At 35.3% G+C, this 26,126-nt stretch overlaps 1 protein-coding gene across 1 annotated transcript in view; it reads left to right on the top strand.

The window, feature by feature from the left end:
• The window catches only part of LOC140449405 (discoidin domain-containing receptor 2-like), a 1,157,947-nt gene that overhangs the window by 886,526 nt on the left and 245,295 nt on the right, over positions 1 to 26,126 (top strand). The window contains exon 7 of the mRNA XM_072542564.1: positions 5,005 to 5,212. Coding sequence (XP_072398665.1) covers positions 5,005 to 5,212 — 208 coding nt within the window. The remainder of the gene's footprint in view (positions 1 to 5,004; positions 5,213 to 26,126) is intronic.

Here is a 26,126-nt window from a genome sequence, read left to right as displayed (position 1 = left end):
TTATCCCATATTTACAGGGTTTGCTGGGAATATACATTTTAAAGCGACATCTGCCTCTGAAGCATACCAGCATTTCGTCTACACACACATTTTTCCCAACCGTATATGCATCTTTTTAATTGCTTACAAATAAGTCAAAGAATTCTTGGACAGCAGCAGCTGAATTATCCTTTGCTCTTTGTTCTCGGTCCGAGGCATCGTCTGCTCTAAATATAGACCGTCCTTTCGCGTTCGTAGCAAACAGACTTCGTACATCCTTATGATGTGACTTATAAATAAAAGTATAAAAAGCAGTCCCAAAAAAGCTCTCAATTCTATTTCATCAGTATCAGCCAACTCGGATTTGTCTTTTTTATATTGTTGATATTTTGGCCGAAAAGTTGCCAGATACAGATCTGGTGAAAATAATTTATTAAAATAATGAACGAGACTCGTTTAATTTTCTACTTTTGAACGGATTGATGGGAGTACAACAATATTGTGAGCAGGCGTACAGACGTTTCTAGTTGGCTCCTTTTTACTCCACTTATACCTATTCTTTCCGTAGTAATAAATGCTGGAATTGACACACTCTTCTTCATCTTCGCTAGATATCATTTCTGAGTCTTGTTGCTGTTCTTTTTCACTTAGTTCTTGTTCACTGTCCGTAAAATGATCACTTTATATATAATATCCTTCTTCCACATCATCATCACTAATGTCACTGTTCGCCTCATTATACCATTTTGTACACACTTCTTCGAAATCATCGTCTAATACTCTTACAGTTTTACGAGAACTATTCATATAAAAAAACGTGCGGTGTTTGTGAGACGCATGTTCACCAGTTAAGGGTAAAATAATGGAACATACGTTGCAGTTTCTTATTTGCTTCTCATCTATAACTAATTTTGGAGGAATTGTGTAGTTAAAATTAATTTAAAAAATTAAAAACAACGTATTTAAAATTCACAAGGACTAAATTCAACTCGGAAATAGATAATATCACTGCTTTGTCCGTTCTCTCTTAAATTTACCTGTCTCTGACCACTCCGGCGAATTGATTAAATAAAACACCCCTACAACTTTAATTTAAATGTTCGTTTTTTTATGTTTTGTTAGTGCACAAAGCATTTTAATCCGAAACCTATTTCGATCCAATCGTATTTTATTTTGTAGCGAAACAAAATTCCGAATATAAATAAAAAAAGCTACATACGGGAGTGTAAAATGCTTTAATGAATTGTTTTTTCGTTAATAAAAAACAAAAATGAGACTAGTGCGTTTTTGATGACAATTAGATGGAGGTAGATTCGATTGAAATGCCAATCGAACGGAATGCTGTAGCCGGGGTATGTATGCTTTTGCGGATTTTTCCGTAAAACAAACATTTATGAAAGTTTACGTTTTGTTCTACTTTAAAATAAAGCTTGTACAGCAGAACAGCTGTTTAAACATTTGCAATTGGATCAAAGTAGTAATACGAAAATAATATTTGCGTATAGTTTGTTTGTTCGTCGGTCCGTCCGTCCCCCCCTCTGTCTTTCCAAACCGAGTCACTACACCCACACTTCGAATGCTTCTAGCGTTTTCATAATCGTCTCTGTCAGCGTCCAGGTTCCCGCACCAGCATCAGAAAAAAGTGATATTTTGATCCTGTTCTGTGATATTTTGAGCTCGTTCTGTATTTGCCTTAATTTCTGTGGACTGTTCATATTTGTGCCATGGTATAGAAATTTGTTTTTTTGTTGAAAGTTGAGGCTCAGGCCGTAGTCCTCACTGATTGCATTAACCCTTTTCATTGCGTTTTAAAACATGTGAGCCAAACGTACCAAAATCTAAGAATGGTGGAGGGATGCCGGTTTTCAACATCCCTTCAGTGAGAGTCTTGTATGCTAACAGTGTCTCTTTCAGCGGTTTGAACTTTCTGTAAGTCCAATTGTTCCGCTAGCCTTCGAATGCTCAGTAATAGAAACTTAAATGGACTATTAAATGTGATTTAGTCTGGCCTGTTGAATAGATTGATAGAGTGAAATAAGACAATAACTTGTTTAGCTAGAACTGTAATTGAAAAAGGACAAGAAATAGAAACTTATAAACTGTGAGTGAATAACTAATCGTAAGGAACCTAATTAGAAAATTACAGTTTACGAACGAAAACACCGTAACACTTCACATTAAGGGTTCCCGGTATATTGCGTAACTTGCGATTGCGAATGTGGAGAAAAACTCTCCGAAACTTGAAAAGTAGGTCTAAGCCCTACGACGATCGCTAATTCACTGGCTTCCCCTAGCCCCTCCGAAATAATTGTCTATGCATTTTGATGGATCTACCGGTTTAAGGTCAATATGGGCGGAGATTAACATTCTAAGAAATAAGTCAATGCAGGCAAGGAATTTATTTAGGTAACCGATGCGGCGGAAATATTTTGATTTGTTTTGAAATAGAATTATTTGGTTGGAGATTATTGTTCTCCAACAAATGGAATCAAATAAAATGATGTTATTCTGGTAGCTCTTTTAGCACACTGTGTATAAATTTATAAATTTTAATTTGGTATAGTCAGTTTTTTTAAAAATTTTATATTTGACTTATTGTAGGGGGTTAATTAAAACGTGGTTTTATTATTCTAACTTTGAAACAACCTGTGGAATAATTCCGTTTGCGAATTTTCGTAAAATCTTATTTTTCAGTTTCAACCATGTCTCCTAAGCATTGTGTTTTTTGTTTCATGTCAAAATATGCCTTGGTTCATTTAAGCCAAATAAATTTTCCACCCACAATTTAGGACTTTTTTAATTGCGAAAGCCGTTGCTTTAGTTGAAGATCGGCTAAATTATGAATATGTGGCTAGAGTACTACACACTCATCGCTCTACCATCCAAAGGGTAATGGAATATTTTATACCAACTGGAAAAAACAAGCGTAAAGCAGGAAGTGACAGGAAGCGCAAAACTATCACTTTAGATGATCTATCACTTTAGATGATCGAGTCAACGCTTTGCGGGATCGTCATTTAACAGCTGTGCACACAAGAAATCAGCTTCAAGAGGTTCGAGGCAATAATATAAATGTATGTACAGTTCGTTAAAGATTACATGAATTTGGTTTGCAAAATTGCATACCAGCAACTGGACCCAAATTACTTCCGCGGACAGAGTGGCTAGACTACAATTTTCCAGGGAACATTTATATTTGAATTTAGGACAATGAAGAGTATGGCGTCGAACTGTAGAGAGATTTGCGGAGTGCGCTTTCAGTCCCTGCGTTAGCCATGGAGGGGATTCGGTAATGGTATGGACAGTAATATCCCGAGAGGCGCACACGGAATTAGTATTTATTGAGGGTTCGTTGATTGCACACCGATATATTGAAGAAATGTTAGCGAATCACGTAGTACCCTTTTCTCAATATATCGGCGATGATTTTCTATTAATTCAAGATAATGCGCGACCCTACTCTGCAATGTGTGTCACGCAATATTTAGAGGAAGCTGCTATTAATAAAATAAACTGGCCAGCGTGTTCGCTAGATGTGATCCCAATAGAATACGTTTGGGACATGCATGGTAAAAATATTAGAGGACGCGAAGTCGCACCAGTCTCAATTAACGAACTTCGCCTGGCTCTAGAAGAGAAATTGCAAAACATCCAGCAAGATGATATTGTTCATTAAAACCAAGATCACGTCGTTGATTTTAATCATTATTTAAATACAGTGCTTCTGGAATTTAGATATGACATTCCTTCGATATCAGTCACCAAAGGCCCCATCGTCGTATTACAAATGAATACAAAAGATAATGGTAATAATAATAAAAGTCGTAAATTGTGAGTGGCGAAAACATTTTGCTCCTAAAAATGATTCAATTCATATTTTCACATGAAAGAAAAGACCTAATACATACTTAGAAGATATGGTTGCAACCGAAAAACAAGGTTTTACAAAAAATCCGCTAACGGAATTATTTCACAAGATGTTTCAAAATTAGGATAAAAAACCACCTTTCGAGTAACCCCGTATAATAAGTCAAATACAAAATTTTATTAAAAAAACTCACTGTACTAAATTAAAATTTATAAATTTTCACACAGTGTTCTAAAAAAAATATCAAAATAGAGCTAAAAATAAAAAAAAACTGAAATATTTTGAATTTGATCAAAATTTTCTCAGTTGCGTTTTTTTTTGCATTTGAGTATATTAAAATAATTCAATAAATTATTAGGTTTGCTCCTGACGCTACCTCCTAGAATCTTCGTTTTATAAATTTCATTGGGCTCGTAAAGATTAAGTAAAATTGTTTAACCGGTCCTGTAAAAAAGTTCGCTGTAGTCCAAATCGTTCTCATCCTATTATCTCACTCCTGATACATCGGTCGATAAAGACAAAGTAGCTTGTGCATAGCAATCTGCATCAATCTTCATGAGCGAAGCAAGAGATTCCAGTGGTGACATTTCGCCCTGGAAAATATTGAATAAAAAATTTGTGGGATGATTGATGACTTGGGTGGTTGCAATAAAACAATTGCCGACGACTCACTTGCCTATCCGATTTTTGCTGTTCGCAGACTTCGTCACACAACGTCAGTTTATTTTAAGGCGAAGTGAAGGAAAGGTTAAAAGTGTCAATGCATAAGGCGCTCCTTATAACGGAGTTATAAAAAAATTTAGGAAACTGAACTAGAATAGGTGCTACGGGACTGAAAATAGCGATTTTCAAAAGGTTTTGAATACGAAAGGTGACTTAAATGCTAGAATCGGAAATATATCTAATCCATAAGTACATTAGTGGCCACATTTCTGGAAACTTTATAAAAATTTGAGTTTTGTTAACAGCATTCCTATTTTTCACCCGACGATGTAATTTACAAGATTATCTATAATTTTTTTGCATCATTTTTTGCTATTTAGTTATTTTTTAAAGCAATTTATATAGATCTATCCTTTGTTTACTTTTACCATTGTTTTGATCATATTAGAGCGTAGTTATTATACACTGTTTTAAAATGTTCTTCTCTCTTACAGATTTTCTCCTCGGCCGAGGTATGGTTCGCTCTAGACGGAGAAAAGTACCAATCGGCTGGTGTTCGCGCAATTATTCCTTCCGATCGCATGCGTGAAAATGCTCGAAACGTTAGCATTAAGCTTCGAGGAAGACCTGCAAGATTTGTGAGGATTCGGCTATCGTTCGCGGACAAATGGATGCTGATTAGCGAGATCGGCTTTGATTCTGGTGAGTACATCACAATACAGCATGGAAAAGTTAGATTTTTTTAAATAAAAGAGTATTTATAACTGACAATGAATAAAAAGAGGTAGTTTAATTGATGTATTATTAAAAAAAAAACAATACTTTGGAGTGGCTTTTGTATATCCACCGAAGCAAGAGAACTCGTGTCCATGAAGACTTTCTACTTCGAAGGTTAGATGTAACAAATAAAATAGGTTTAGGGATCTTGTTTTCGGTTTCTTCTTCTTCTTCTTCTTCAGCCTTCATTCATCCATTGTTGGACATAGGCCTCCTCCAATTGTTTCCACGCTTCCCTATCTTTTGCAATTCTCATCCATTGCTTTCCAGCTACAGCTGTTATATCGTCTATCCATCTCTTTCTGGGTCTTCCCACGCTTCTTTTTGTTTCTCGAGGTCTCCAGAATGTCACTTTATGAGACCATCTGTTGGTGTCTTGTCTTGCTACATGTGCTACCCATTGCCATCTCAATGTCGCTATTTTTTCCATGATGTCGGTTACTTTAGTTCTTCGACGTATTTCGGTGTTAGGAATTTTGTCTCTGAGGCTTATATTTAACATGGCCCTCTCCATGGCCCGTTGAGTTACTCTTAATTGTTCTGCCATTTTTCTTGTTATTGCCATAGTTTCCAATCCATAAGTTGCAACTGGTAGTATACAAGTGTCATAGGTTTTTCGTTTTAAGTGTATTGGGATTTTTCTGTCTTTTAAAATGAAGCTCAACTTCCCAAAAGCAGCCCATGATAATTGTGTCCTTCTTTTAATTTCTAGGGTTTGATTTTTCTTTTCGTTTTTAATTGCATGTTCTAGATATATATATTGTTCTACCTTTTCTACATTGATGTTATCTATCGTGATGTTATCTAGGCTGTTGCTTAATATCTTTGTTTTGTCGAGATTCATTTTTAATCCTATTTGATTCGATTTGTGATTTAAATCTTTCGTAAAGTTTTCGGTTTATTTGCTTTAAATTTTAACAATAGAATTTTTTAACTATGTTTATCTCAAAGAGGTATGGTCTGGCCAATATCGGGGAACACGGCGTTTACTATTCTGAAATAGATAACGGCAAACATGAATTAGGTGTCAAGATTATATTGACAAAAGAAGTGAGCAAAATCTGTTGATAACTTCATCCCAATCTCAGCAAGAGTGATGTTCATACAACTGAAGGCAAGACCAATCGATATCAATATAATTCAAGAGTATGCACCTACAACAGAAGGAACAGAAGAAGAGGTAGAAGAACTATACCATAGCATTAATCAAGTCGTGAAAAGGTTGAAAAAGCAAGACCTAACAATTGTCAAATTTGGGGCCAGCAAAACGTCATCTGCAACTAGACCATTTGGACTAAGAAACCGGAACGATCGTGGAGATAGATTGGAGATTTTTGCGGAAGCAAATCAATTAGTAATAATGAACACCTGGTTTAAGCTACACCCAAGGAAATTGTACATCTGGAAATCTCCACAGGATTCTGTGGGGAGGATTATAAGAAATCAGAATGATTAGCTAGTAAATAGGAGGTATAGGAACAGCTCTACATCTGTCAAAACATACCCGGGGCAGACATAAATTATGATCATGTATCAGTTGTAGGTAATTTCAAAGTCAGAATGAAGAAGGTTACAAGTAACTCGATGAAGAACTATGATGTTAGAAAACTGAAAGATCCCAAACTGAAGGTGAGTGAAAATCTCGATACAAAGGTGCTAAAATGCAGAAATGCAGGAACTATAGTGGAAAGTCTAACCATCATACAAGAAACGGTGAGAGACATAAAAGAACAACACCTGAAGAAAGATACAGAGAAACGGAAATCGTGGTTGACCGATGAAATATTTGAACTTATGGATCAGAGAAAAAAACAAAGAAAATCTTGAAGAATATAAGAGAATACATCGTCGGAAGAAAGGTAAGAAAGGCCAAAGAGAAACAAAAAACAGAACAATGTCAAGAAATAGAGGAGTATCACAGTCGATACAATAACTTCAATGTCCATCGAAAGGTGAAGAAAATAGCTGGAAAATTTCGAAAACACACCAGCAGAAAAATAATAGACGATGAAAGCAATCTTGCCATAACCAAAGAAGATAAAAAGAAATTATGGGAAGAATACTTGGAGAAACTTTCCCACGACCTTAGAGAACAATACAAGAACCCACCATTGAAGAAAATTCTGATCTCGAAATCTCACCAGAAGAAATAACGGCAGCCGTTAGACAAATGAAGGATGGATTGGCAACGGGATGAAATTCCTACAAAACTGCTGAAGCTATTAGATGCAGAACAAATGAAAATAATAACTGAAATATTTAATTAAATAAACAAGGCAGGAAAAATACCAGTAGTAGTGGCTCAAATCGGAGTTCACACCATTGCCCAAAAAACCAGGAGCAAAAGTTTGTGAAGACTATATGATCATAAGCCTAATGAGCCATCTGCTGAAGCAGGTACAGAAATGCAAAGAGCAAATTGCGCCCAATCAGTTTGGTTTTATGACCGCTGTTGGTACGAGGGAAGCTTTATTTAGCGTACAAGTATTATTGTAGAAATGTTGACATGTCAGGTGTGATGTTTTTGCATGCCTTATTGACTACAAGAAGGCTTTCGATAGAGTCAGGCATGAACAAATGATGGAAGTGCTGAAGAGGACAGGGATTGACGGAAGAGACCTAAAAAAATAGCTAACCTGTATTGGAATCAACAACGGTGCTCCGAATAGATGGAAAATATACAGATCAGGTCAAAATCTTAAGGAGAGTGAGATAGGGGTGCATAATTTCACCGCTGATGTCCAATCTGTACTCGGAGCATATTTTTGAAGGGGCTCTAAAAGATATTGGTAAAGGTATCTCAATAAATGAAGATAAGCTCAATACCCTGCAATATGCAGATGATCCAATACCATAGAGGGGCTGCAAAAGTTAATGAACAAAATAACGGAAACAAGTAAAATATATGGACTGGATATAAACACCAGCAAAACCAAGCTAATGATCATCAGTAAGGAAAACATAACTGGAGCAAATCTGTATGTGAACAAAATGAAAATTGAACGTGTTTCACAGTTAAACTACTTGGGAACTGTAATCAATGGTGGGACAATACCCAAGAGATTAAATGTCGCACCGAATTACGAAGTTACCAATGAAGAAGGACTACGGAGGATGAACACAACCACGCATTTGGTCAACATCGTGAAGGACCGTAAGCTGCAGAGAAATATCAAAGCAGATATGAGCTACTCCAATGCATTTTGCAAGGTAAAATTAAAGGAAAAAGGGCCTCAGCATGAAGAAAAATATCCTGGCTTGCTAACTTGAGAGCAAGGTATACAAAGACCTCAACACAGCTATTCCGTATAGCAAACAAACGCATTTATCATAGCCAGAATGATCGCCAATGTTCGGAACGGAAGGCATTCTAAGAAGAAGGTATGGTCTCTTGATATAACTGTAAAAAATCTGTACAACTCCGACAAATCAGAATCCACTACAAATCCAATTGCCTAAAACAACAGTCAACCTTATCCACTTTTCTTTTAACACTCTTATTCGTAGAGGGAGATTTACATTACAATTATTAAAGAATTTCTTAATTTTTACGGAAATGAATCCTACAATTTCAACGTTTTGGTCACTTGTTTTATGTTACAATTTGTCATAGCTCCAAGGTATTTGTAATTCTATGATAAATTGGATCCGTACTGAATATCATATGCTTCTAATTCAAATTTCAAATGTAACAAGAATATAGAAAATTTAGGTAATGTAAATGTGGCCGTTGTGCTGATTTATACTCCCTGTATACATTTATGAATATTAAGCGATTATTTCATTATTTAATCGCTTCAAACCATTACGTAGCTCGATTTTGGCTTTTGCAATAACTATATATTCAATTCTGTTTGAGGGACTTTCCAAATATTCTATTTTCAATAGTTTATTAATCGCTATATTGAAACAAACAGAAGCAGAATCATCTGGATAATTTGTTAATAAATGAAATTGTAGTTGGAAAGGGTGAGGCGAAATTATGCTCAATTAATGCACAGAGGGAATTTTTAAAAATTTTAGATTTAATATTATAATAACAACGAGTAGAACGTTAAATTGGTTATAATTATTTATTTAATAATTTTCGGTATTCACGCAAAAAGGATGTACATATTGTTAGTGTGTAATTATTTATTTACAAAAATGGCTGTTCTGTTATTGTGGCATAATTAAATTTTCTAAATAATGGATTAATTATAATTTACATAAAATTTTTCTGTAAACTTAAGCTCTGATTGTATTTGTTATGGGGCGGGCGGCGAATCCCCAAAATAATATTTCGGAGAAATAAGATTTTTTTCGTGAAACTGACCCAGCCAGGCAAACGACGGTGGTTTTGAGCCTTATGGACCTTTATTACAAGAACCTATATGTTTCCTGTAATTAATTTTTTGATAAGTGGGACCCAGACGTAGATATTAAGATCCGAATTGAAATAGCAAGATCCAAATTCATCAAAATGAGAAAGCTCTTAAGCAACCGCCATCTAAGCGTTAACCTCCGATGGCGCGCCCGAAATGCTACGAACTCTCTACGCTACTTTACAGAGTTGAAGGGTGGACGTTAACAGCAGCAACTATAAAGAAGTTAGCGGCTATAGAAATGTGGCTGTATCGACGCATACTGAGAATACCTTGGATATACAGAGTGACCAACACAGAGGTATTAAGACGAATGGGTAAAGAGGTGAAATTTTTAACAACTGATAAAAGGAGGAAAGCGACATACCTGGGCCATGTGTTCCGTAATGATAAGTACAGTCTCCTACAGCTTATGGTGGAAGGTAAGATTGAAGGTAGAAGAGGTTTGGACAGAAAGAAGAAATCCTTGCTGAGAAACTTGAGAGAATGGTTTCAAATACCAGAAGCTGCGAACATAATACATGCGGCACAAAACAGAGAAACCTATCGTTTGATGGTCGCCAACTTTTGGTAGAAGACGGCACATAAAGAAGAATCAATGTTTTGGACTTAATTTTGTTATTAACCAATTAATGTCAAAAAACTGTCAATTTTCGCTTTTTTCGTCTATCATTAAAAAATGATAGTACAAGGTCATCAGATTCTTCCCAGTACATGCGTCTTCTTGGATTCGTACTGTACCCACTATCTAGTGAAATCCCTATAAAGGCTTTTAACTCGTCCACTTCAAATTCTGAAGTAGTACCTTTTTGAAGAGCATAACAAACTGTCTCCTTTAAAATATTTGTTAAACGCTCTTTATTGAAAAAAAAATCAAAGATCTGTAAAGAAGTGAGTGGTCGTGAATAAAATGAAGAAGTGTATGTGTTCCAATGAGTTTTTTTATGTTCAATATCCAAATAAAGGGAATTTTTATCTGTTAAACTTCACTGAATCCATTTCCGTGAAAGGAGAGTTACACTTTTTGCACGAATCTCAGTAGATACCACTTGAATATCTTTCATTTTGTGTCTCTTTTTCTATTTCCATTTCCATTGTGTCACACTTCGAAGATCTGCGCCTTTTTTAATTATAGATTTATATTTTCTTCGTCGATCCTTCTTTCTTCTTCTTGATGAATTACAGCTTTTATTCCGCATCCAACATATTTTTGTTTAGGTTATTGAATGTTCCTCCACACCACAGTCTTCATCTCCACTATCTTCATCAGTCAATTTTAGTGGGGTCAGGAGGTGCTAGGAGGCGCTCAATAAGGTTCGATTCTTCCAGCGTGGACATAATTTTATGTGCTCTTGATTCTTAAAATAATTGTTTAGGGCGACTATTGGGCGACTATGACTACGACCGAAACTGGTCTACTTAAGTTGATTTTGCATCTTATTTCCACCTAGAATAAAAATGATTTTATTTACTAATCCTAGGCCTTGTGCCCAGTGTTGCGAAATTGGGCAGTTGTACCAACTAGCACAGATAAAAGAATAGTACTTACTTGACAGATATTTATTTTTCAATGATTTAACAAATCGTCTTGTCAAAATATGACGCTATAGTAGACCATGTCAACTGTTGCGAAAACACAACGCTAGGCATTAATGGGCCAAGCAACAAACGACGATAAAAACATTTAAAAAACGCCAAGGTTTTGATATGACTTTTAGATTTACTACTCTTAAATTTGTTTTAAATGTCTCACCACACAGGAGATGCTGATAGACCAAAAAAGTCAAAATTTACCTTTGTTTGACCTTAATTTGTTAATAACTAATTAAAGTCCGAAAAATAGACTGCAGGAAATATAAAGAATTTTGTTACATTGGTCCATATTACACAAAACAGCTGTCGTTTGTCTGGCCGTTTCAGTGTCACAAACAGGGTAATTTTTGCATTTCCCTGGCCTAATTAGTAAGTCGATAAAATTAGAACAATCTGTTGCATCAGGTTTTGTTCATCCTTTAACTCAGTTAGACTCTATGATCCTCTAAAGTGTGCAGGTCCTCTGGGCTCTGGGTAAATTTGTGGGCAATTTGAAACTGTTTGTTTTCACAACTAATAACACTTGTTGGCAACAACTATTTCAATTTTGTAGAATTGTATACCTACACTACAATATACCTATTTTCTAGTCTGTGTTTCTTTCCTTTACAAGATTTTACTTAATCATTCTCTATATAATACTCTATGCATAACAAAGAATATCACAAATTAGAGTTGTCTAGAGTTTTTATATTAGTTTTTGAACTAAGTGTTGTGGTTCTAATGCAATATTCATCTGGGGTTACGTGTTGTTGAAGAACTTTTTTGATTCATTTGGTTTGTTCTATTCTAACACCCGGATTATCTTGATTATGTTTCTTATAATTTTAAAAATTGAATATTGTTTAGCATGTAAAAACTATCAATTAAAATATACTAAAATTCAAATCAACAAAAACTCCCAAACATTTTACGTTTCCATTGCGAAATATTCTCGCTGAATATTTACTGCATATTCAAATAAATTTCATACAACTGTTCTTTATCGAACAGTATTTTATATATTTCTAGTCTGAATTTTCGTTATTTTTAGATAACAATTTCATTCGCATTTTATTTTTAAATTAAAATCAGATAAAACACCCACAGATTCCAAATGGACTTTTAATAAATGCATATTTTTCCTCCGTATTAAATTTAGTTGAATATGTTTCGCAAACTGAATATATAAAGTAATATAAAAAGCGTAAGAACTTTGTGTAAGCCAAAATGAGGAACTCAATAAATAGTTTAAAATGATTTTATTTTCCGATGGGAAAATAAATAGTATTCGTATTAATTTTAATTAATTCTAAAATGAAGATACTAATAAAAAGAAAAAGAGGTGTAAAAAAAAAAGAAAAACTGGTTATAAAAAGTTTTTATTCAAGATGTATAAATAAAAATGGTCTTGGGATTGATGATTTATTTTTACTCATAGAAATATGATCTTTTTAATTGCCTTCTCCTCTAAGATTGGCGACGTGTAGCATGATTTTTTCCTTTGAATATCTAAATGTATAAAAAGAAATTATTTGATATGCCCCTGGCTGCGTAACAGTGATCTGAAGTTGTTTACTTAAACGTCGTTGGCTAATAAGTCACAGCGACGTGAAGTTTGTTTACACAAATGTTTTTGCCAAATCATCAGAAAACTAATAATAACTGCGTAGTTTTCGAGTCGAACCTGATCTAATTGCGTTATAATTTAAATAAGTTTGAATTTCCGGTGCTTGAAAGTCCATTACCGAATCCAAAGCGTAGTTAAAGAGATATCCCATTGGCTGTGAGTTTAAAACTAGTAAGAAGAGATACGAGTTTGACATGGGGTGTGTAGCGGTCAGGAGAGACCAATTTAGAATCTGAACGGGGAAACATCGTTCTCGTAAAGAGTTTCGAAAACCGCCAGTTTCGCTTAATTCCATGAGTTTTGGTAAGTAGAAAATGATTTTAGCTCGAAATGCTAGGTGGCAGTCTTTGTATAGTGAATTAATCATCTTTTTGTTGAAAGCTGTCTTCGTTGGGGGACTCCACTCTTGACTGGCTTATCTAATGAGTGGACTTCCCCAACACGAACCTTGAAGTATATGCCGGATAGAAAATCTTGACTTCAAATGTTTAATGTAACAATAAAACACTGAAAACTTTGTTTTCAAAACTTCCACAAAATTTATTTTAAATTCTTATCACTACAGCTGTTTCGGCTGATTGCCTTTCTCAAGTGATCTGTTTTTGGCATGGGTTTACACTTTATAGTCTCTAATGAAATAGGTTGAGGAGGGGAGAACTGTTTGTCTCAAGCTCGTCATTCAGAATTATATCTGTGTTTTTTAATTTGTTGATTACCATAGATTCTAACAAAGATAGCTTAAGGCTTTTATTTTGAATGTGTAGAATTTTAAATTCGTCATTAAAAGAATGATTATGATCTAGAAGGTGAAGTGCGTATGTAGAATCTGTTTTTCTATTATTGAAAGCCCTTTTATGTTCTGCTATTCGTTTATTAAAATTTCTACCTGTTTGACCAATGTAAGTTTTTGGGCAGTCGCCACATTTAAGTTTGTACACACCACTGTGTAAGTGTTTTTTATGTTGGCTCTTGTTGTTTTTAATATATTTGCCTAGGTTGTTATTTGTTCTGAAAGCTGGTGTTATTCCTTTTTTTTTATGTGTTTGGCTATTTTCAAATGGCTATTTTTCAAATGTTTAACTTTCCGCGGATACCATAGTGATCCAATTTAGCTAGTAATCGACGTTTTGGACCGAAAGCTTTGGAGAAGTCTGAGTAAACTACATCGACAAGATGCCGATTGTTTAAAGATAATAACCAATTATTTACACAATGAAGTAAGTTTGTGATCTTTGATCAAGTCATGCTGTTGGTGATGGATGACGTTTTCTTGAAGAAGAGACTCAGACATAGCTTCCGAAGTATAATCGATTCCAAGATATTGCCGACAATAGGAACCAGGCTGATTGGACGATAATTATTGCAATCAAGTTTATTTCCTTTCTTAAATATATTAGTAACCGAAGCTAATTTCTAGGACGAGGAGAGGGAACGTAGATTAAAAGAAGCATTCATTATAAGAAATTAGGGATGGCTACAGATTCTGCACATTGTTTGAGGGAAAAGGAGGTAAGTATGTCTAATCCAGGTGATAAATTATTGATATATTATTAAGAATTTCAGACAAACGTGGGCACATTATTTGAGGAATGGTATCGTTAGGTTCATCTGTAAAAAATTGAGAAAAAAAATAACGATAACCATTCCGAAGATTAGTTATTCGAAGAACATAAAGACCCGTCAGTTTTTTGAGGTAATGGTATGGATACTTTAGAAGATAAAGATGTGTGAATGAACCGATAAACTTTTTTACTATTACCACTTGCAATGATAGATTCTTCAAATGTTTTTCTTAACTTTAGCAACGATTGTTTGACTCAGTTAAAAAAATTGCAATGGGCAAAAAAATCATCAAGGGAACCAGTAAGTTCATATGTTCGCCAACGCTTTCTAAAGAATATAGGAATCGATTTAATTTGAGCGGAAGGTAAGTAAGCTTGAATATATTACAATTATATTGATGCAATTAGGAAATTAATATTAATGTGAGATTAAAAATTAAGAATTGCGATTGAACAATAAGAGGTTTAATTTGTTATTGAACAATTACTCGTTATTGCGTATATCCTATCATAATTATAAACCATAATACAAACGTGGTGAGTATATTATTCCAAATGTCTCTTGTTTAGTGTCGTTGTCACATATGCTAATTGAAAAGAGTGTTAATTTTTCAAAATGCAGTTTGCTCTGAACGTTTAAAGCGCACTCACAGTCCCTTTGTGTATTATAGAATTGCATTGTTCAGTATAATATGGTTCTTTCTATCAGAATCAATTAGTTTCAATTAGGTCAAAACGTGATGCGGAGTGCGGCTACAAATTTTGTATAAATTAGGATAAATTGGAACAAATCCGAACATTAGTTCTAATCGGGATTTATGTGCTTGAATTCTACGCCAACTTCCAGGTCCGGCTCAACCAGGTTCAAGTTCTAAATAATTTGTGACCCTTAATATTTAGATAATTTTAAATATGTTGGGAATATAATATTGTTTATATATAGTATATCAAATTATTTTTTGATTTGATGAGTTCTTGATTTAAGAAGAATTTTTGGGTTTGTTTGCAAGATACAGTCTTCTACATAACACCATAAAATTTCCTTTACTCATAGTTTCACCGCTTCTTCTTGTTCTCTACCATTTTAAACACACACACACCTTCGGGGTCAGGGAGGCTTTCTTGTACATCTACACAGGCCCCAATGCCACCTAACCAACTCTGCAAGCAAATTATTCATTGCAACAAACACGTATTTTCTACTTCTCACCCTCTTTTCAACCCTATCACGACAAGGTATACTTCTCATACTTATATTTCTTGTACATCACCCCCCACATCCCCAGAGGCTACTTCTACGGCCTCAACGCCACATACCAGCCATCCAATTGGGCGCCATCTTTTATTTGAAATTCCCATATCTCCTCTACTTTATTCGCTATTTAGATGATAAATTCTTCTTTTTTTCTCGTATTCCAGTAATTTAAGAGTGTTAGTAGTACCTACTTTTCAGGAAAGATTACTTTAGGGCTTGGTTTACCTGCTCTGATCTATGTACTGTTTGCCTCCTAGACTCCATTCGCTAGGAGCTATAGGTCCTAGCCAACATGACTGACAAGTGTGGCGATTTATGTGTTAAATACACCCCCTTGTGATGCTTCTTCTTCTTCCTCTTTATATGCAATTCTGCTTGTTCATTGGGGGATTAATACCTCTATAAAAGGTTGTCACTCCATCTTTTTTGCGTGGTCGTCCGATACTCTTCTGCCGATTGGTGACTTCTGGTGCTATTTGGACAACATAGGTCTCCTCCTATCTGCTTATGTGGTTATTCTATCCTTTTTTTTATTTTGTATCTATTCATTTATACACTGTACGTTACATTTTCTTTTAATGTCTTCACTTCTCTTTTGATCTTTCAGCGTATTTCCTGTGATTCTTCTCAGTACTCTCATTTTTGTCGTTTCCAGTAGCCTTTACATTGTGGCTGTGTCCGGTCTTGTTTCTAAGGCATATGTCATTATTAGTCTTACATTGGCTGTATAAATTATTGACTTCATCTCAGTGTTATTGTGTCTGTTTCGCCATATAGTGTTATTAAGGCATCCTTCCAGTCTAGCTGTTTTGTACTTAATCTCTCACTTCTTTGTCCAGGTCTCCATATCCAGACAGTGTAATTCCCATGTATTTTATTTTCATTTCTTGTTCAATACTTATGCCAGCAATTTCTATTCTACATCTGGTTGGTTCTTTGCTGACTACTATTGTTTTAGTTTTTGTTATTGTAGTTATTGTTTGAGTCTGTACAGACTATCCTTATTTTGAGCTATCAATATTGCGTCGTCTGCGTACCAGAGTATTTTTATTTCTCTTTTCTCATTCTGTATCCTCTTCCTTTGTTATCGCTTATAATGATTTTATCCATGATCAAATTGAAGAACATGGAGCTCAATGAATCCCCTTGTCTTATTCCGCAGCCTATTTCTATAGGTTCTGTATTTCCTAATTTCTGAATAATGTTATTGCGGTTCTTTAAAAGTGTTTTCCAAATGCTGTTTAAATGGTAGGGTATGATCTAGAGATACACCGAGGTATTTTGGGTTCGAACTGTACTTTAGATTGGTTCCATCGCATTCTATGTTTAGTCTGTAATTGTGGTTGTTAAGATGGAAAGCTGTTACTTCAGTCTTCAATGGGTTTTGTTGTAGGCCCAACTTTTTAAAGTATCTGTTAACAGTGTTTGGATCTGCTTCTATGGTGGTTTCGGCGATTTTTATGTTTCTTGAGCACCCAGAGCCATGTCATCTATAAATAAATTGGCGCGAGGTGGTAGTTGGTACATCTGACGTATAAATATTAAAAAGAAGAGGAGACATAACTGACCCTTGTGGTAAGCCGTTTTGCAGGTTTCTGAACTTACTGTTTTTCCCATTTAGGTGTACTTGGAAAAGTCTGTCACTTAGCATTTGGTTTATCAAACTGTTAAACGAACGGCATGGTACCATCTGGTATATTTTAAATAAAAGACCTTCCTTCCACACTGTGTCTAGGCGCACGTCAAGTCTATGAAAGCTGCTACTGTTTTAACTTTCTTTTGGAATCCGTTCTCAATAAATATTGTTAAAGAGAGGACTTGATCGCCACAGCTTCTTCCCGGCATGAATCCAGCTTGTTCTTGAGGAATATTTGCCTTTGCATGGTAAAATAATCTCGTTTGGATTATCCTCTCAAATATCTTATAGCAGACGCTTAAAAGAGCGATTGGTCTCTAGCTCTCAGGTAGTGCAGGGTCTTTCCCAGGTTTAGATATTGTGATGATTTTACTTTCTTTTGAATAATTTTGAAAACTTCTGCTTAGTCAATATTTGATTGTAAAATTCAAGAAGCCACTTACTGGTATTTGGACCAATGTGTTTTATAAATTCAGGATAAATATTGCCAACTCCTGCAGCTTTGCGGCATTTAATTAATTTTAGAGCTTTTGCAAGTTCTTCTGCTCGATAGGCTTCATTATTGGTAGGCTTTGTTGTTGAGCAATTTTGGCTTCTTTCAACTGAAATCTAACTTCTCTTTTATGATTTTTTTTCTATTAAAGGTTTTGAAAGGTTGACTATGCGTTTGCCAATGTTTTCCAGTTTTGGGGCTGTAGAGTTTGCTGTAGCGTTGTTTGTGCCAGAGTCTAGTTTCCTTAGAAGGTTCCATGCGGTGAGGCTACTGTGTGTGAAATTGAGATTTTCTAAAGTTTCCCTCCACCTTGTGGTTCTCGCACAATTTAAGGTTTCTAAGAGTTGTTCACCAACTTCAGGATCTCCAGATTTCTCATACTGATCAAGTAGTTATTTACACTCGTCGTTCCAGCATGGGATGTAGGTTTTGGTAACTTCACGTGTGATGCGCTATTTTGCACAGCTAATCATTAGTGGTGTAAATCTTTCATAATTTTGGACATCTGGTTTGATATGTCTTATATCACTTTCAAGTTGAAATTTAAACTCTTCCCACCTTGCCTTCCGGAAATTCCATCTTGGCAAAGGGATTGAATTTATAATAGGGATGGTGGTGGCCAATGTAGTAATTATTGGTCTATGTTGGGCCCTAGGAAAGTTATCGAGAACTTTCCTTGTGGCGTTCTTAAAGTCGTTTTTTGAGCCCTTTTCGCTGGAAGATATAAACGTGAGATCGGGATTATAGACCTTTTGCCATCTTGCAGAATGTGGGTTTCTCTTTTGCATCGTATAAAAGTCTGAGATAGTGAAACACAGCCCATTCGACTATTTGTTCTCCCTGTTGGTTACATTGGTTATATCCCCATGTAGTAAGGTGACTGTTATAGTCTCCAGTGTATATTGGGTGAGAAAATGTAGAAAGTACGTTTTGTGGCCATTTAGCATTCGGTGGTTTGTATATATTAACTATAGTTATTTCGTCTACTTTCACAGCAAGCATAAAAATCTTTTGTGTCGAGTAAGAGTGACATGTGTTGTAATGTTTGATGTTTGCTCTACAATAAGTCGCGATACCTTACTGAGTGTGGTTGATTGAAGCTATTAGTGTGTATCCAGGGATTTGGCCACGGTTTTTTAATTGTAGGTCATCTGCAGTATGTGTTTCTTAAACAGTAACCACGTCAATTTTGTTTTTTGCCAGTAGCTTGCTAAGATATTCGCTCTTGCTTCGGCTGATGCCTTCAATATTTATTTGGCATACTCGAATTGTTGGTCCGATTGTCAACTGATTCTGACAAGAGCCGTCATTTGTTTATTGTGTGCTGTTGTTCATTGCAATGTGTTCGCCAGGAGATCTACGAGAGACAGGTCTGGCGGTTTTATTGTTGCTAGTTCATTTAGCGGTACCTAGGGTGCACGTGTAGTATTCTACTACGGACGCGAACTGGTTTTACACCTCAGTTTATCGATTACGTCCTATCGTTACTCGGCGTTACTTTTCATCGCGACGCGCAGCTACTATTCTACTGCCTGCTACGATTAATACACCAATATTTCAAGAATAAGTGTTTTTTCTTTGTATAGATAATAGCAATGAGTAAAGCCGGCTAATTTTCGTAATATTTAAACTAATTGCTAATTTATTCACAATCAAAATATTACATTTTTCTTCCATTATTCTTTTAATTCATTTAACCAGCGATCTCATTAAATTTTACACAAAACAATATATCTGAATGATCTTATTACTAACGCCAACTTCAAATAAAATGTTCTCATAATAAGACATTCACCAAAGAACGCACTGAGGGGTATTTTATTAAATAATTAAGGCATTTTGATTTTTGGATCATAATAAGGTCTACACCACCTTAAAGTTGGGTTATTAAACCGTGATCTTTCGTTCTAAATTCCAGACTCCGTTCCTGCAACGATGCACAACGTCCAGCGAAACTGAAATGCTGGGAATACATCAGAGGATTAAAAATTATCTGTCACGCCGTTATATATAATAATGGTTTATGTTTTTACGGGGACCTCGCAATACCGGTCACCTGCAAAAATTATAAATGTGCACGTACCAGAAAAAGATCTAAAAAAAGTTCCGTTCTGGAACAAAGGATTGTAGTGAAATATTGTCGCTCTGTTGTCTGTTTTCTTTTTCTCGATGAAGAGATAGATATAAGACTCGAGTTTCGAGTATGCATTAATTGAGGCTATGAGTGCAATAACGGACTAACCCCAATATTAATAAGTGTTAGAATATGGGTTTGAAAAAAAAGTGAAAATTAGGAGATCCACTATAACCTTATTTAAGAATATTTTTTGGTTGGAATGAATGGAATTATGTTAGATATTACTTATTTGATAAATTTGATCAAAATTTTTGGATAAACACCTATATTCGATTTTTTAATGTGGGTTGGTCCACTTTGCCTTTAAAATAATTTTAGTTAGTGAATGGGTTACCCCACAAAATAATACACTCGATATTGCATCACAGACTTTATTACCACAGAATGTGTATAAAAACATCAGAAGTTAGAATGTCTAATCCTCTTCGTCGTCAAATGGGCCAATTACTTCACCTACGGCTGCTTGAGCTTAAGATCTCAGGTTTTTATAAACTTTATGGAAGCAACTAAAGTCCTCGTAGACACACCGTCTCAGGACTAGCAACTTCAACGTGGAGTCATATGTCGCCATGTTACCTAATCCAACGGTAACTTTAACATCCTAATAATTTATAAGATATAATGTCAAACAAATGTAACTAATTATTTGTTAACGGGTTTTTACCCATATATTTAGTGGCTACATTCATGTACTCCTAGACACTGATGATGGAATGATGGATTCCGAAAACGTTTTGTCTAACACAGCCCGTTTGGGTTTTTAAATATATACCTTTTACAAAGGATTTTAATTAATTTTTTAATTTATTAATTGTTTTCAAAAAGATTAGAAGCTAAAAAAATCATATTCGGAAATAAAACAAACCAAGGAATACCACACGGTAGTGTATTAGGACCTATGATTTACCTTATCAGCAACAAAATATTTTAAATCTTCAGTAGTAGACTTCACGACTCATTAGATTCTAAAAATTGCGAAAATGTTCAATGGGAAACAGACATACTTAAAGTACTTTAGTTAATTCAAGATCCGAGTTCAATTATCTACTATACTCTGACAAGAAATTGGAAAGGCGAGTCCTAAATGTAACATGCCGTTTGTATACCGTTTACTAATAAGAAAATCAAAATAATATCAGTTCATTAATAGTTTTCCGTACATTATAATGTATTGTAGTCCATTACAATGAACCAGCTGTAACAACAGACATATTCCCGATCTTCTTCTTCCTATTTTCCATTTCCTCTAAGAAGGTTGGCAGCCATCATGGCAATTCGCACTTTCAATACCGCTGCTCTAAAGAGGTCAGTAGATGTGCAGTTAAACCAAGCTTTTAAATTGTTTAACCAGGTAATGCGTCTTCTTCCGCGACTCCTTCTAGCCTGTATTCTTTCTTGCATTAATTGCAACAAGTTATAACGCTCGCCCCTCATGACATGTCCCAGATATTGCAGTTTTCTGACTTTAATTGTATTTAAAACCTCTTTATCTTTTCCCATTCTTCTCAACACCTCGACATTCGTGACTCTATCTACCCAACTTACTGTAGGCTCATAACTCGAAGGCTTCTAATCTGTCCAAAACATCTTTCTTTAATGTCCAAGCCTCCAACCCATAAAATAATACGAAGAACACGTAGCATCTCAGAAGTCTTATCTTTAAAGAAATTGAAATGTCCCTGCTGCAGAGTACTTTTTTTAGTTTGTTGAAAGAATTTCTTACCTGTCGTATTCTTGCCTTAATCTCTTCTGTGTACTCATTATTTTCGTTAATTATTGTACCCAGATATTTATATTTTTCAACTTTTTTAATTTGTTCTTCATGTATTGTTATGTTTTCTTGGCGCTGTTGGGCTTTTGTAATTAACATAAATTGTGTCTTTTTTGTGTTTAGGGACAGTCCGTTTTCTTCACTGACTTCTACCCCTCTGTCTAAATCTATCTAAATACCCACTACGATGCAAAATCGAAATTGATGGGATAATAATAAAGCAGGAAGCAAGGTTTAGATATCTGCCAGATATCTGGCAATAGATATCTGGCAATATAACTAGTTACGGAGATGTTGAAGAAGAAGTACGACAACAAAGCTTAAGAGCAAGTAAAGCGGCGGGATCTCTTAATGACACAATCCGGAAGAACAAACACCTAAGACAAGATACAAAAACAAGAAACTATAAAGCAGCAATTAGACCTATATACACGGCAGAGACAAGACTTTATCATCATCAGTGGTGCTACAGCTCTAGTTGAGCCTTGACCTTCCTTAGTCTATTTCGCCAGTCGTTTCTGTTCATCGCCAACCGTTGCCAATTTGCCGCGCCGATTTTCCTTGCGTCCTCGTCCACACCGTCCCTCCATCTCAGTCGTGGTCTGCCTCTACTCCTATTTCCCACTGGGACCGATAATAGAGTTCGTCTGGGTGGGTAATTTTCATTTGCTCTTGACACATGTCCAGCCCATCTAAGCCTACCTATTTTTATGAAGGATATTACATCTCTACCATTTACTATTTTTTTATACTTCTCGTACAATTCGAAATTATATCGCCTTCTCCAAATACCATTCTCACAGAATGCGCCCATTATTCTTCTTAGTATCTTCCTTTCGAAGACGAGCAGAAGATTTGCGTCTGTTTTGGAGATGGTCCATGTTTCTGACCCATATGTCAGCACTGGTAGGATGAGTGTTCTATATATTATTAGTTTGGTTTTCTGGCTTAAATTTCTGTTTTTTAGCTGCTTGCTTAGTCCAAAATAACATTTGTTTGCTAGCAGTACCCTCCGTTTTACTTCTTCAGATGTGTCATTATCGTTTGTTATGAGAGAACCCAAATATGTAAACTTATTTACTACCTCAAAATTATATTGGTCTATACTAAAGTTTTATTCGGCGTTTCTAGCTCTATCTCTGTTATTTGGAATAGATGCTAACATTTTGGCTTTTTCCTCGTTTATTTTAAAGCCCATATTTTGTGCGGCTGTCAAGAAGGTGGAAGTCATCTCTTTAAGTCCTCGTGTAGTACGTGCGATCAAATCCAGATCGTCAGCGGAAGCCATAATCAGCGTTGATTTATTAAAGAGTGTTCCCCTATTGTGTAACTCGGCATCTCTTATAGTCTTTTCTAACGCTATATTAAAGAGAAGGCACGCCAGCGCGTCTCCCTGCCTTAACCCTGCATATGTTTCAAACGCTTGTGACATATCGCCTTGTATTTGCACTCTGCAGATCACTTTACTCATAGTTGTTTTTACGAGCCTTATTAATTTATGGGGAATGTTAAGTTCATTCATGGCTTCGTATAATTTACCTCTTAGGACGCTATCATACGCTGACTTAAAGTCCACAAAGAGATGGAACGTGTCAATATTAAATTCATTGGTTTTTTCTAAGATTTGACGTAGCACAAAAATCTGGTCAATTGTTGACCTACCTGGCCTAAAACCGCTTTGATACTCACCAAGGATTTCTTCCACGTACGTACTTAAACGGCTGTACAGGGTGTTGGAGAATATTTTGTACATTGTATTCAGAAGAGTTATACCCCTATAATTTTTACATTCCAACAAATCTCCCTTTTTGTGCAGTGGACATATGATTCCAGTGTACCATTCCTCTGGCATTTGTTCTTCTTCCCAGACTTTGACTATTATGTTGTGAATTTGGTGCATAATGCTGTTACCTCCATGTTTAATGAGCTCTGCGGGGATACAATCCACTCCTGGGGACTTGCTATTTTTGAGTCGTGTGATTGCGTCTTTCACTTCAAATATTGAAGGAGGTTCTACGTGAGTGTTATTTCTTGGTTTTTGGGGTGACGCATCATTTTCCACTTCGGTACCAAGTAGTTCTTTGAAGTGCTCAACCCATCTGCTTTGTACTGCGTCAGCGGTACTGACTATATGTCCATTTTTGTCTCTACACATCGTCAGCCGTGGTTTAAATTTTTTTCTTGTCTTATTTAGGATATTATAGAACTTTCTAGTTTCATTTTGTCCCTTTAATGATTGAAGCTCTTGCATAATCTGGTTTTCGAAGGTCCGCTTTTTCCTTCGATGTATGCGTTTTTCCTCCTTCCTAAGATCTTTGTACATTTGCTCCTTATCCCGTGTTCTTCTTTGTTGCATAAGTTTATATGCATAATTTTTTCTTTTAGTGATATCTTCACATTCATCGTCGAACCAACTGTTGCGTGGAGTGGATTCTTCTGGTCCTAGGACGTTGTTTGCCGCTTCCTTAATTGTTCTTCTACATATATCCCATTGCTCGCTAGCTGTTAAATTCTCATCTGTTGTGCTTTCATGTTCAAGATAATTTTGATACCTTTCTAGTGCACGGGGCTCTTTCAAGAGTTTTAAATTGTAGCGAGTACTTTTCTTGCCCTTTTCTTTTTTTGCATTTGAGATTCTTGCTCTTATTTTTGCGCCTACTAAGAAGTGGTCTGAATCTATATTAGCTTGACAAGACAAGACTTGACACATCTAAAAGCGAAAACATAAGAAGAGCATGAAATATAGAAGACATAAATGGATGGGTGACAAAACGGAAACAAGAGTGGAACGAACACATTAGTAGAATGGCAGAGGATAGGATAGTACGCCTAGCACGAGATAAATCACCATATGGACGAAGAAGTATTGGCAGACCAAGAAAAAGATGGTGCGATAATATAAACAATTTAGAAGGCTAATATTGAAGAAGAAACAGGCTTCAAAGCCTACATACAAAAAGAAAGAAGAAAAAGTAAAAAACTGTACTGTTAAAAAACTTAGTATTAGTATTTTTGTATATGTTAAAGTCTCTATACTATACATTGTCAGATTATTTCCACAAATTTGCGTTCACCATTATACTGGCCTGTTTGTCTGGAAACTAAACCTCAGGTGTACGTTTTCTTAGTACGTGCTGCAACTAGGTGACATTCGTATGGTTAATAGAGGCCCTGTTCCTACTACACTTAATTTATGAACGCTATTAGATAGAGCCCCGCACATGCTACTGCAGTCAATTCTGCATATGCGTTTTCTGAGGTGGTGTATGTCCTGTAAAATTACAATAATACCGGGATTTTCCAATGTTCCTGTCACAAATTTACACTTCAAGTAGTTTTTGTTACATCTAAACTCTCTTACATCTAAAATATTTTTAGGGTGTATATCTTCATAAGATATAGTCAATCACTGATTTTTCCACTCTTGTATATGTTCAGGTATAGGTATGTTGAAGTTTATTAAATAAATTAATAAGCTTTTAATTTATTGTTAGAATTTGCATACGCTTTTTAAAATTTTTTTTTTGCGTTATATCCACATCTAAAATATTTCCCGAGAGGAAATACAAAATAAACAAATTACAAATCCCGTCTATATGAAATTGTTCATTTTCCGCAAGTGAACCATATATTTTATAATTAAAATCTCGTCTATAATATTGTTGTCCATTAACAAACAATTATAAGGGGCGGTTTACTTCAATTTCAAAGACAAACAACAGCAAACGAAGTAGGCGTGTGCCGGGCCGACGTAGGAAACATTGTCGTTGCTTTAGGGAGGATAAAAATGTATTTTCCTGTAAAAACACGATAGAAAATACATCAGTCCGCTTAATTATCCACGATTGATCAAAAAACAAGCTTTTTGGCACAAAAATAATAGTATATCATAATAAAACTAACTACTAATAGTCAAGAAAAAAACAAAGTCTGCATTTTTTTCCAATTTTTGTTTATAAACCTAAATATCTGTTTAGACTTCGAGTTTTTTCTCGCTTTAAAGTGTGTCTAAGTATCATTTTATTGGTTTTTATCTATACTAAATTTCAATAAGCGATGCAGAGCGGGTAAACAACGATAAAATTGTATTTTAATTGTTAGAGATGATCAAAATTTATCTACTTGTTCCGATAGTAACAGTATAATATCAAGATCACTTTATTAATTTTTCTCTTTTCTCGATATACAGCGCTACAGACCCTCTAGGCCCCTTTCTTCTAAACAATTGGTTATTTCCCTCCATTTTTTAAGTCCCTTGCTTTCTCTCTCCAATTTCTCACGCCAATTTCTGACAAGTCTTGCCTTACTGCTTCCAACCACTTCTTCTTTGGACGTCCTCTTCTTTTTTCCCATTTCTCCCTACGTCAGTATTGTTTTAACAAGCATAAGAATAAGAATAACATAAACTATTGCTTCTGC

Source organism: Diabrotica undecimpunctata, chromosome 9 (assembly GCF_040954645.1).
Source record: "Diabrotica undecimpunctata isolate CICGRU chromosome 9, icDiaUnde3, whole genome shotgun sequence".
Classification (NCBI taxonomy): domain Eukaryota; kingdom Metazoa; phylum Arthropoda; class Insecta; order Coleoptera; family Chrysomelidae; genus Diabrotica; species Diabrotica undecimpunctata.
Note: the sequence above shows the minus strand (reverse complement) of the source record. Positions and strands in the feature narration are given on the sequence as shown.